Here is a 12,427-nt window from a genome sequence, read left to right on the forward strand (position 1 = left end):
TTTTTGACTTGAATGGGACTGTTTAATATACATATGTCCTACAACAGAAAAATCAGTAGGCAGGGATGGGGAACCTTTGATGGCTCACTCAGGAATTCTGGGAATTGAAGTCCATAAGTGATAAAAGAGCCATGTTTCCCTACCCCTGCCCTAGACTATTGAAGCCCTGCCTCACAAGGAAAGATGACCGGGTGATTTGTGGCCAGCCGCTTTCCGGTATCTCGAAATTTACAGTGGAAAAATTGAAGGAGGATGCTCCTGGAGGAAAAGCAGGCTATAAATCTAACAACTTAAAAATACATAAAGCCACACTGAAGGAGCAGAAATTATGAGATACTGTATAGGTTCTCCTGCTTGAGCAGGGGGGGGCTGGACTAGAAGATCTCCAAGGTCCCTTCCAGCTCTAGTCTGTTCTGTTCTATTGCTCTCTCAGTGTAGTTTTATTTGGTCGTCTTTCCCCTCCCCTTTCGTAATTTGGTTTCCAGGAGCTTCCAAAGGATGCGCGGCGGGAGTGCCCGGATGCCCAACTTATTTAGTATTTATTTGATTTGTCAATCGCTTCCAAGATACAGGTATAAGAATAAACATAGTAAGAATAAACCTCCACCCGCAATTCTTCCAAGAGGGCCGCCGGCTTTTCCAGGATTTCTCCCTGGAAACGCTGGAGTTGTTTTTGTTTTTTGTAATGTAACCCTAGCACTGCTCTTTACGCCAGTTACCCCGTGAAGAGTGCATTCCTCGTAAATAGAGGGGGTAAAGCGCAATAAGGGAATGAGGCCAGGAGACCGTGGGAAGGTTCCGGTTCTAGGTCGGAATAAGCCTCGGTGGGTGGGACAGCGGCGATGGCCAGCGGCGGAGTGGGTGGAAGGGCTCCGTACCCGGCTTGGAGGGGGCGAAGGGCTGGGTCTCCCGAAGAGGAACGCGATCAGAGAGGAGGCGAGTGACGGAGGTCTCCGCTAAACTGGCCTAACCCAGGAAGGCTGGGCGGAGCCGCCGACAGAAGAGGAGGAGGAGGAGGAGGTGGAGTTGCTTGCTCCTTCGCCAGCCGGAAAATCTTGTTCTTGCCTGGAAAGCGGGCGAAGCGTCGTCGCTAAAAGCCGCTGGGGAGATCCGCGCGGATTTGCAATCCGGAGGGAAGAAGAATCATGAGGCGACTGGGGTGTTTGGGAGATGAGTACGTGGGTGGGCAGCAACCGAGGAGGAGAAGAAGGGAGGCCCTGCACCACAGGGCTCGGCTCCGGGCTGCGGGCGGGATCCGGGGACCGGTTGCAGGGTCTTGGCGCTTCTCTGCCACCGGCTGAGGGAAAGGCCAGAAGCCTCTCTCCCTCCCTCTCTCTCTCTCGAGGGTGCTCAACTATGACGACGCGTTCGTGCGGTTCGCTTGGCAACAATCTGGAAGTGGTTTTTGCCGTCCGGTTCCCCGCGATGTTTGTCCGACCTGTTCCCGTCCAAGTGGTTCCTGTCTCTGGTGGTTTTCCCGGTGATTTTTCTACCCGAGTAGAAACCACCGGGACGATCGGGCTTAGGTTGTTCGTTTCCTTTCATGTGGTTTGGGTTTGGGTCAAGAAGCCTGAGGCCAATTTGCTCCTGCTGGTTGAACAGAACTTAATTCCGCGATTGTTCTCTTCTGAACATGTCCGGATGTTAACAAGACAGAAAGATGGAAGGTTCAACCTCCGTAGGTGACGTGAGAACTTAAGTTGCCTTCCTGTTTGCAGCGCTTATGAGAAAGTGAAAGAAGAACAAGAAGGGGCTCTCAGAACCAGAGATAGAAGAGGGGTGCTCCTTGGCATAAAATTCCATATTCCTACCTATGAAAGGGAGGACACGTGAACGAGACTTCCCTTCTCCCAAGGGAATCGACCCAGGCTCTTGTTTTGGAAGTGGGTTAAATGAGTAGCTCTAAGTTGTTCAAATATCTAAATGGACAACTGCATTTGGTCAGGAGAGTGAACACAGTTTAGGAAGGAGGTGGGGGAGAAAAAGTTTCCTTGCTTTAGTCCTGGAAAGTCCAAAGGGTGAAACAAGGAATACTGCAGAGTTCACTGTGGTTCAAGTTAAAACTTGATGCACAGGGTAAAGTTCAGTAGCATCCCTCCCCTGCAAGCTAAATTGACACCATTTTGTGGAGCTTTTGGTTAAAATCTGAGCCTTGCAGTTCTGTGTAGATTTTAGCAACCCCCTCTGGAAATTGACCCTTACTTTAGGCAATTAAAAATATTTTTACCTGCAGGCAGGTAAAAAGAAAAAGAGGAAATTCTGCCTTGCCCTGCTCAGGATTTTTTTTTTTTTTACATAGACTTCTGCTTCCACATGTCACTAGATTAGACTACAGTTTTGCATAAATCTCTGAAAAGTATCCAGCAGTTACAATATATACTATATTTAATGAAAAGTATAGCTACAGATGTCCTGGGGTAAGAAAATTCAAAGGCCCTCTGCTAATATTGCTTTGAGGGAGCAGCCTTAATTGTCCATAAGATGACAAAGCAGTTTAACTTGCAGGTTTGATGAGACACTATCAAAAAGAAAGTATTTAAGATGAATTTAGTTGTAGTTCAATTTTTAATAGTTTGGTGCTACATGAAGTGGCCGGCAACCTAACTATGAAAATCATACAAGACTGTTTGTTTGATTTCTGTTGTCTGTATGTTATGAAGGTTATATTTTTATATGTCTGCTTATTAGTGTAGAACTCATGGACATTTGTCCTGAGTATTGTGGGGGTCTTGACGCAGGAGTTTTATCTTCCTTGGGTTGTTTCTGACTGCCATTTCTGATCTCTGTAGTTTGAAAGGTACATGTGACTAACCCACCTCAGACTTCCTCACCCATTCTGCTACCTCAGGAGCCTAATAGCATTGGATTTCCACTGGTTCTGGACACTCTCAAGGGGCCATGAGACTAGCAGGTGAGCTCTGGATGGGAGAGAAAAGTGACAGCAAAAGGCAGCCCTTCAGACAGGAAAATAATAGCTTTTAGCCACTGACATCCAGTAGCCCTTTAGAGTGTTTAAGCTTCTGGGATATGTTGGGGAAAATTGTAGCGACTGCTGGATGATTATAGTGTAACAGTTGGATTCAGTCTTCCTCCAGGGTTTCTTTTTCGGTTTTGCTTTGTCCTGACTTTATTTTTCTTAATTGTTTTAGGTCCTCTTCGTGTTGTTGTGATTGTCTTGACAGCAGGGCTGACCTGGATCCTTGTCAGCGTCTTGTTGGGGACCCAAAGCAGTTTCTCTCGCCTGCAGCAGTTCCTCCTCAACAGTAAGAACAAGGACACTAAGAGAGGGGAAGGATTGAGGGGTGCTAAGACATAGAACAGGTGTTCCCTGGCAGCATCAACCATCTTTCCTGTGCATGCTCACTGCTGTTAGCTAGGGATATGCAGTGCTTCAAATCCAAAGCAGAAAAGGTGGGCTGGCCTATTTCAGCAGTTGAAAAACTTCAAAGAGCTTCTTCTCCTCCTTGAGCTGGGGGTGTCACTCACAGATTGTAGTGATACAGTCTCAAGAAAATGCACATTTTAAGTAAGGCATTGTTGACAGGATGAAGTAAGATGCCTTACAGTAGAGACAGGCATGTTCTTCGTACCTCCTTCCCCCCACCCTTTATTTTGGATCTGTAGTGCTGCATTTCCTTACTCTTGGCCTTCATTATGTTCAGAATATTTCAATAGGACATCAAAATACTTAGAACTTTTAGATATGCCTTTTCTGGTCAAAGTGCCCTCCGGATTGTCTGGACTTCAGCTTCCAGAATTTCCGAGCCAGGATAGTCATTGCTGAAAAAGATTGAGATTTGACATCCAAATATATAGAAGTTGCCTAATTTGGGAACTATCTCAGCACGACCATTAGATACGAAAGCTAAATGAAATCTTTGTATATGAAAATATACCTTCAAGTACCAGGGACAGATAGCAAAGAAGGTTGGTCACCTTCACTGGATTGCCAAGTCACTGAAGAAATCCATATGCTACCATGAGGATTGTATGATAATTGTAGACAAAGTTTATTGGCAGTGTGGGCTTCTTTTTATATTATGCAGTGTCCTGGACTAGCCTTGTACCTGCAAGCAAACAAGTGAAACTAAAGCTGTGTTAAGGTGCAGCTATAGTCTATGTGCCAGTTTTACTTGAAATTAGAATAAAAATTTGGATTAAAGCATAGAGAATTCAGAGACCCCAGCAGAGATCTTTCGGAATTTACTGAGCACAATTTATTATGTGGTCAGACTTAATTATCCTAAACTTTTAACTGTCCTTTGGTGACTAACCCCTAAAATTATTTCTGAATACTCACTTCCATTTTTTGTTCCAGTGCATTTTAATTACTCCCACTTCACCTGGTCTATGTGATGCATGCATTTATTTTGCTCAAGAGCTTATTGCACTTATTCTTGCAACAATTTCATAAACCAGGCTCAATAGAAAAAAAGAGACAGTGTAAAGTCATTGAGCGAGACTGAATAATGATTCGGAATGTGGAACCTTGGAGTAGTTTAACAAACCTAATGGCACCTGATACTTTAAAGCCATCATTTCAGGTCAGTCAGAAGAGGCAAGTGTTACTTAGCTTGCTGTTTTGAACATCCTTTTCAAGATTAATCAGAAACAAATATTTTAAAAGTAATTCTTTGGCACATTCTGTGCTGAAGTATATTGAAGAACGAAGGAATATTTGAGACTGACTCCTGAGTGCCTCTATATCTTTGAGGAGATGAAGCAGGACATTAATTACAGCTTTCAAACAGTTCATGAATTGCACCTGTCTAAACCAACCTTTTAGCACAGAGTGATAACTCTACACTGAATATCTTGCTGATGCTACTGTTTCTTTGCTTATTTGCAGGTCCAGAGAACACTCCCGCTACTGGTAAGATGATTGGTTACATTTCTGCACAGTTCCTACCATCCTCCCCCAACCTGATGCCCTTTCCTTTTGTTCCTAGTTAGTTGGAGTAACAGTTTGCAAGCAATACATGTGTGGAACAACCTTCTCTAACCAGATGGCCCTTCCGATATATTGGATACCTGGACAATTAAACCATTACAGCTTTCAAACAGATCCTGAATTTCATCTGACTAATCAAAAAATAACTTTTAGCATAGGTGAAATAAATGCCAAGATGGTCCATTACAAGTATCGTTGACTTATGACCAAATAGATCCTGGAATTGCAGATGTTAAGTGAGATACCCATGCGATCACTTTGTTCATTGAATAGGAGAGCCACAATCTTGGCTCTCCTATTAAGCGACCAGATGGATCCTTAAGTGGACAGAGCAAAAGAGCTTCCCTCTGTATGCAAAAGAGAAATCCAGTGCCTTGGTTGGGAAAAAAAGAAGAAAAAAAAAACCCCTCCAGTCTGCCGCAGGAACTCCCCCTCCCCCAATACATGAAGGTGGCAGCAATTCCAGTGTTCTTTGCCGGCTTCTCCACTGTCTTTTTGGAAAAGCTGGCAGAGAAGATTACAAATGGGATTACATGATGGTGGGGTGCTTGGCAACCGGTTGTAAGTGTGAATAGGTTTCCAAGTACCCAAAATGCAATCGTGACTATCGGCTATCTGGTAACAAATTTCAGTTTCTTTGCTGCAGTGTAACTGTAGAATCTGTAATCTGATTACAGGTACTAGATATAGGATACGGGAAAAGGACACATTTCCCCCTAACTCAGTGAGAAGTGAATTTTCTATAGCCAGAATGCAAGATGAAGAGATTACATATAAAGCATGTTTCTATTTGCTGCACATAGATATGATGGTCCGGTTCCCAGAATTCTCAGTTAGCATGACAAAATAAATCAATAGCTAAGGAATTCTGAGGGGGAAGGCAGGTAGAGGAAGGCTGGTGTTAAGACATTGCAAGGACCTGTAGGAAGCCAAGATCTCATGCCACTTGTCTGTCTTGTCTGTCCTGGCTTTGTGTCTCTCTTGCTATCCCTGGAATCCTGACTCTTTATCCATCATTATCAGATTTGGACAAGATCAGAGTGGTCTCGGCAAAGAATTTTGCAGGCAGCCGCAATAGTCATCACAGTGAGTTCAGAGGAGTTGAAAAGGAATTGGGGATACAGGAGGATAGCATAATGGACTTCCATGTAGTAGTTTTAAAATGTCTTCCCTTTTGCCCTTATTTCCCAGAAGGTCCCTTGCTCAGGTAGGAAAGATGTCCTTCCTGTTTCTTTTAGTTCTTGAACATAGGAGGCTTGGCGTGTTTTTTTCCTGATCTGTAAGGCTGGGTGGTGGAGTAAACCAAATTCCCTCTCCTGAGTAGGTCCTCAAAATTCTCCCACAGCCCTGACACCAGCTCTTCTTTTTTTTTTTAATTTTTTTTAAACAAATTTTATTAACTTTACAGAACATACAGACAATCAAGGCATAATAACATAAAAGATCTTTCTGGAAAAACCAGTAGGACATACCAAATGTAATATGTATATTTACATTATCTGCTCAACTTCATATCTTATCCCAATTTCTCCTTTTCATTCTATTGTCCAGATTATATTTCTTACTAATCAAAATTTTGCCTTTCAAAAAACAATACACAAACATACATGACATAAAACATAAAAAACATCATTTCTGAAAGCTCCTTAATCCCGGGTTAAAACTCTTCCCACAGACACAAATTCAAAAATCATATTTACTTTATATATCATTCCATATCTTATTACGATTTTCAGTTTTCTATATAGTTTCTTCCCTCTTTTATCTTTCTTAGTTTTATTTTGTTTATCTTATCTCAATACAATTCATAATACTTATCATTCTTTGTTCTTTTCCAGTTATCCATTCATCTTTTCTCTTTAAATATACTTCTCCTGTACACTAATTGGAGTAACGCCTTTAACTCTTTTCCCTAACTTAATAATGCTTAATATAACACTTACATTATATTGGGATTCTGGTTAGTACGTTCTAAAATTACACAGTAAACTTTATAAGAAAAGCAAGTACACTATGATTACAAAATAAAAGCATATAACCCACCATAGATACCATAAAAAAGCTGATCATATATACTAATACACATTTTACTCTAAATACACATATAAAAACACACTTCTTAAGCTGGTTTGAAAACAGTCTTTCAAGTCCTTGGGACACAGAAGGTTGAGTGTAGTGCTCTGGTGCTTGTGCTAAGTCACCACAGTTAGAAGGGGAAGCATTGTTATGATTCTTGGAGTACGGGCAATAAGAAAAATTCTTAGTCCATACTAATCTGGAAATATATGCAATATAGTTTTCCATTTCAGTGTACTTCTGACTAAGGACTTGAAGATCTCACCTTTGCTATCTTTTCAGAACCAAGGCCAAAGAAATACAAGTGTGGCCTCCCTCAGTCCTGCCCAGAACATTCGTTTGCCTTCCGGATGACAAGCGGTGCAGCCAATGTCATTGGGCCCAAGATCTGCCTTGAAGATAAAATGTGAGCCAGGCAAAATCTTGACGGTTGGATACATTTGTGCAAGTCCCTAGTCCTTTTGAAGGATCTAATCTGACCTTTTATTTCTTTCAGGCTGATGAGCAGCATGAAGGATAATGTAGGCAGAGGACTGAACATTGCCCTGGTGAATGGTGAGATAGACTTAAAGAAATACGTATGCTAAAGTTGTATGATTTGATTATGCCAGATGGCCACTAAAGGAGCTCAAGTCATGGGGGCTCTGAAGCACTGCTTCAAAAGATGCTCACCTCTATTCTCCAATGTATCTAGTGTTGGATATTCATAATCCATACTATTAGGCACCGTGATTTGGTTCCTAACAATTTGTTTATTTGGCTAAGGCCTTCATTTGGATGCACAATGTCACAATGGGTGGGATGTTGGAATAATGAGGAAGGGGAGAGATACAAAACTTAAATTCTAAAAAGCAGAATAAATAAAATAGCACACTTAAAAAAATACCTTAAGATGGAAATGAAGTGTGCTAGTAGATTTCAACCATATGATAAAAGGATGATAGGGACGATGTGCCAATTGCCCACCCAACAGAGGCTGGAGAGTAATGGTAACTGCGGCCACTAATCCTGCTCTGCTTTGCTTTCAGGTGTGAATGGAGAGTTGATTGATGCTAAGTCTTTTGACATGTGGGCAGGAGGTGAGTGTGGTAATGGAAAGGATTTGGTATTGATAGATAGAATATAGACTGGTTTGGAGCAAGGGTCCCCCAACCCCGTCCATGGACCGGCACCAGGTCGTGGCATGCCAGAAACTGGGCCGCAAAAGAAGCAAAGCCCCACCCCAGGATGCAGGCAGCATACAAAATCACACCTCCTCTGGACCATGGAAAAATCTCTCTCCATGTAACCAGTCCCTGCAGCCCAAAAGGTTGGGGGCCACTGGTCTGGAGAGAAGCTGAGGCAGTTATCTGAAGAAAAAAAAATGAAAGGATGCTATAGATATGTAAGGAAGGCTGAACTAGGCCTTCCTCATTCTATCTCTTCTCATCTCCAGATGTGAACGAGCTGCTAAAATTCATCCGGTCATTGCACGAAGGGACATTGGTATTTGTTGCTTCTTATGATGATCCTGCTACAAAGTGAGTGTTGAATGATTTTCAGCTCAAAAGTACACTGATTCATGTGATGAAATTTGTAATGACATAAAATATTAAGGAACATTCTTATGTACATTATAATATCCTCCTACTCAGGATTTTGAGCAGGCAATTCTTGGAAGTTATGGAATGTGAAAGTAACATGTTTCCAGTGTGCTAATAGCTATCGAGAGCCTAAACATCCATTAAAGCTTTCTAAGTTGGTTTTAGCCACATCCTTTACATGTAATTTGAATAGTTTTAACAACACAATAAGGATTTCTTTTTGCTTATTTACATAAATGAACCCTTTGGTCAACATATCGACTGGTTCTTGTAGACAAGCATTCAGAAGTCATGTGAAATTAAAAGTTTTACAAGTTTATATGCCAGCCCTTAATATAGATGTCCACATGGCAGGTCATGCATTAAAAAATATACATAGATACTGTGAAAGAGATGGGATAGATAGATAGATAGATGATAGATAGATAGATAGATAGATAGATAGATAGATAGATAGATAGATAGATGATAGATAGAGGCAGCTGTTTTTCCATCTTCCAAAAGTTGTGCTACTGCGTTTTGTGAAATTGACAGTCTAGAAGGGCTATTTCTCATTAGCGTTTCTGGATGGAGTTCCCCCTCATTGGAAGAACTCAGTTTGGTATATATGTAGAAACACAGATCATTTCAAATGTTAGACCATGAAGTGCTGAATTGGGTCTTCAACTACAGATTTGCATAGGTTTCAACAGATCTCTTAAGGAGATCTGTTTCCTTAGAAGTAAATCTCTTCAAGTTTGAGATTGGAGTCCCCTGCTTTATCAGATCCTCACAAAGCATATAAATACCTCACTTGGAACAATATGGAGGAAATCTATTGCTCCTCAGAAGAGAAACAATAGCCCAAATTGAGAATATTTGTGTCAATAGCCCAAACTGAGAATATTTCCAGTTATTATAGATATCATATAGCTATATATGCTGAGGAAATTATTCCAAACCTTGTCCCAAAGGTGCAAGTAGACTTTCTGGTTTTTCTTTGAAGAGGTTTCGCTTCTCATACAAGCAGCTTTTTCAGTTATTCAGAAGAAAAAACCTGAAAGTCCAGTTGCCTCATGAAAAAGCACCTTTGAGACAATCATGACTTGGATGACTGAGAATCTCCATACTCCAAATCTTTTTTTAAGCCATTGTCTTTGATTTAAATAAGAAGGTTAGTGGGAGTGAATAGAAGGTGAAAAGGAAGTTACTTAAATCAACCCAGAAATACAAGGAGGAAGAGGAAATCAGATGGAGGAAGAAAAAGAACCATAGAGAGGTTTTTCCTCAATCATCTTCTCTGCTTCACTCCAGAATGAATGAGGAGGCCCGTAAAATCTTCACAGAATTAGGCAGCAAATTTGCTCGGGAACTGGCTTTTCGAGACAGCTGGATCTTCGTTGGAGCCAAAGGAGTGCAAGACAAGAGTCCCTTTGAGCAGGTATTTGGTTCAGGACCTTGGAAGGTCCCCAGAATCAATTGAAATAATCTCTGAAAAAGAGGTCAGTCCCCATGCAGACCTTACCTTTGCTCTTTTTTGCAGCACATGAGAAACAGCAGGAGCTCCAACAAGTACGAGGGCTGGCCCGAAGCCCTTGAGATGGAGGGCTGCATTCCGCAGCGAACCACTGAGGTCCTGTGAGGATCTGTTTCTTCAAAACTTCAAGTGAATTTTCTCATGGGAGTGGGAGAAAAAAGTCTCCAGTCTTCCACTTATTGTTGTCTACCCTTATTGTGGCAGCTGCCTTTTTTCCTTCTCCACAGTGGCCTGTTTGGCAGTGCCTTAATAAGGCTAAACCAGTTGCCCTTTTCAGAAAAGTTTTCTTGCCCTGGACTTTGGGAAGAGAGAACGTGTAAACAACTCCTTATTGCCAGATTAGTTCTCACTTCCCTTCTCTAGTGCCTTACATGTTTCCCCAGTTGAAGGGGCTAATCCTCCTTGCCCTCTTCCCCGCCATACATTTGCAGAGCCAGTTGTTTTCCTCTACTGTCGGTCTGAGGGTTTTATTTGTGATAATTTAAAGCAGGAGGAAGAACTCATGGGCAGGGGAGTAAGTAGGAGATATCATGAAATGTGGGAGGGCCCCCTCATTTCTCTATCTCCACGACGTTCTTCTATCATGCTTTCTTTACATATTTGCACCTTTCTTTGATCCATGCAATCATACATGCCTTCTTTGCATGTGTAGAATCCCTGCAGTGCTCAGCTGAAAAGCATGGAGGTCAAAGGGAGAGTTCCGTATTCATGAGGTTCTGCCAAAGGAACCACTCTGAATCAGAGTTTATCTATTTTAACACCACTGCTGTTCCAAAGGCACCCCCTTAGTTTGCTAAACTTGAGAAAGGCCCAGTTATTGCTTCCTGTAGTGTAATGTTGGTACTTCAGTTTCGGAGGGGATGGGGGTGAGGACTGAGTCTTTCATTCATTCTTCTGCACATGTTCACTTTTTTTTATAGAGTGTAGTGGAAGGAATCCAAAGCTGAAAGTTTCCATTTGCCCAATCCTTATTGTTGAACAGCTTCTTCAATAAATACTATGTAAAAAAACAGAGGCTTGTTGTTTGAAATGGTTGCGGCCTGCCCCTCCCCCCCAAAAAAGAAAAAAACATCTGGTTCATCCCATGGGATCTATAATAGAAAGTAATGTGATTATGCACTTGTTGAATTTTCTATTGCAGCTTTATTTATTACTACTGCCATCATTTTGGCTGGTAGACTTTTGTTCATTGCCAGTTGACATATCTATGCACCAAGTCATGCACTGGCAGAGCTTTCTCCTCTACGATGTATCGTGCATGTGAGCTTTGATACTCCATTTTTAGATGTTTCATTTCTGCCGCTCTTTTACCTCCTTTCCTTACAATGGGGTGGGGTGGGGGATTATATGAGCATTGAGGCAGCCAGATTACAATACTTGGAAGGCAAGGGAGAGGACAATTGCTATTGTATATCAACCGAAAGTTACAAAAAGTGTCTTCATTTTGTTTTACTTTTTATGATTATCACCCTTCACTGATCTCTTCTCCTATCCTGATGTGTCTGATTTATTTGATTTGCATGGCCAGACATCTATAGAAGTGACTTTAGATGGTTTGCAAATGGCTAGAGGATAAGGGGGTGGGGGGAATACTAAAAAAAAAACAAAGCAAAATATAGCAACACAACACTGAAAACAGAATAAACGAACCAACCACAGGATCTTACATTAAAGTCCTTTCAATTCTGCATGGGATTATCCAATACTGTGGCTCAATGCACAAGGGAGAAGTCTGGCTTTCAGCATCTTACAGAAAGCCAGTAAATTTGGGCCATCAGACCTTCAGAGGGAATCTTGTACCATAGGGCAGGCACTGCAAGTGAGAAGGCACACCTGTCCTCTAGATCCCACAGTGTCCATGTCCCAGGTAAAAAAAAGAAAAGAGAAGCATGCTACTCTGCTGGATGTCATGGAATGTGCAAAGCTAATTGAAGATAAGCAGTGCTACAAATAACTAAGCCCTATGCTAAGGAGGAATGTATAATTAAAGTAATATACAACTGTCATCTTGAATTACTCTCAAAAGCCTATAGGGAACCAGTACAGTTTGCAAGGTAGTAGTGCTATCTGAGCACACCATAGTGTACCCACAACTACTCTTTGCCTACTACCTGCTCTTCTAGGAAGTGTTGGGAATCCAACAGGATCCTCAAATTGTACACCAGTGTTGTCTATGGGAGTGCAATCCCATCCAGAACCAATAGTGGAGAGCCTCCAGAATTGAGGAATTCCCCAAACCCATAGCTGAGTCAATTTGGGCTGGTAGTTAAGGCACCAGACAACAAACTCAAACTGAATTCT

General features: G+C 41.8%; 1 protein-coding gene across 6 annotated transcripts; it reads left to right on the forward strand.

The window, feature by feature from the left end:
* Positions 1–797: 797 nt before the first annotated feature.
* On the forward strand, positions 798–11,785 carry FAM3A (FAM3 metabolism regulating signaling molecule A). Of its 6 annotated transcripts, none has more exons than XM_087925747.1 (11): positions 798–936; positions 2,790–2,911; positions 3,150–3,263; positions 4,850–4,873; positions 5,975–6,037; positions 7,310–7,433; positions 7,524–7,582; positions 8,056–8,106; positions 8,463–8,547; positions 9,904–10,030; positions 10,133–11,785. In XM_087925747.1, exons 2-11 carry the CDS (start codon positions 2,899–2,901, stop codon positions 10,229–10,231), a joined length of 759 nt encoding a protein of 252 aa, XP_087781873.1. In that variant the 5' UTR covers positions 798–936; positions 2,790–2,898; the 3' UTR covers positions 10,232–11,785. The 6 variants fall into 6 exon arrangements, with proteins under 6 accessions (XP_087781873.1, XP_087781875.1, XP_026567128.1 ...); XM_087925746.1 differs by having other exon boundaries at positions 858–1,174; XM_087925749.1 differs by lacking the exon at positions 5,975–6,037.
* Positions 11,786–12,427: the final 642 nt, after the last annotated feature.

The sequence above is a fragment of the Pseudonaja textilis genome, chromosome 2 (genome assembly GCF_049901715.1).
Source record: "Pseudonaja textilis isolate UNSWEBS1 chromosome 2, rPseTex1.2, whole genome shotgun sequence".
Taxonomy (NCBI): domain Eukaryota; kingdom Metazoa; phylum Chordata; class Lepidosauria; order Squamata; family Elapidae; genus Pseudonaja; species Pseudonaja textilis.

What these genes read in the sequence shown, in the direction of transcription:
- FAM3A (XM_087925747.1), top strand. An exon ending in ATCTGCCTTGAAGATAAAAT is followed by an intron (nt 7,434 to 7,523) that starts GTGAGCCAGGCA and finishes TATTTCTTTCAG; the next exon opens with GCTGATGAGCAGCATGAAGG. An exon ending in GAACATTGCCCTGGTGAATG is followed by an intron (nt 7,583 to 8,055) that starts GTGAGATAGACT and finishes CTTTGCTTTCAG; the next exon opens with GTGTGAATGGAGAGTTGATT.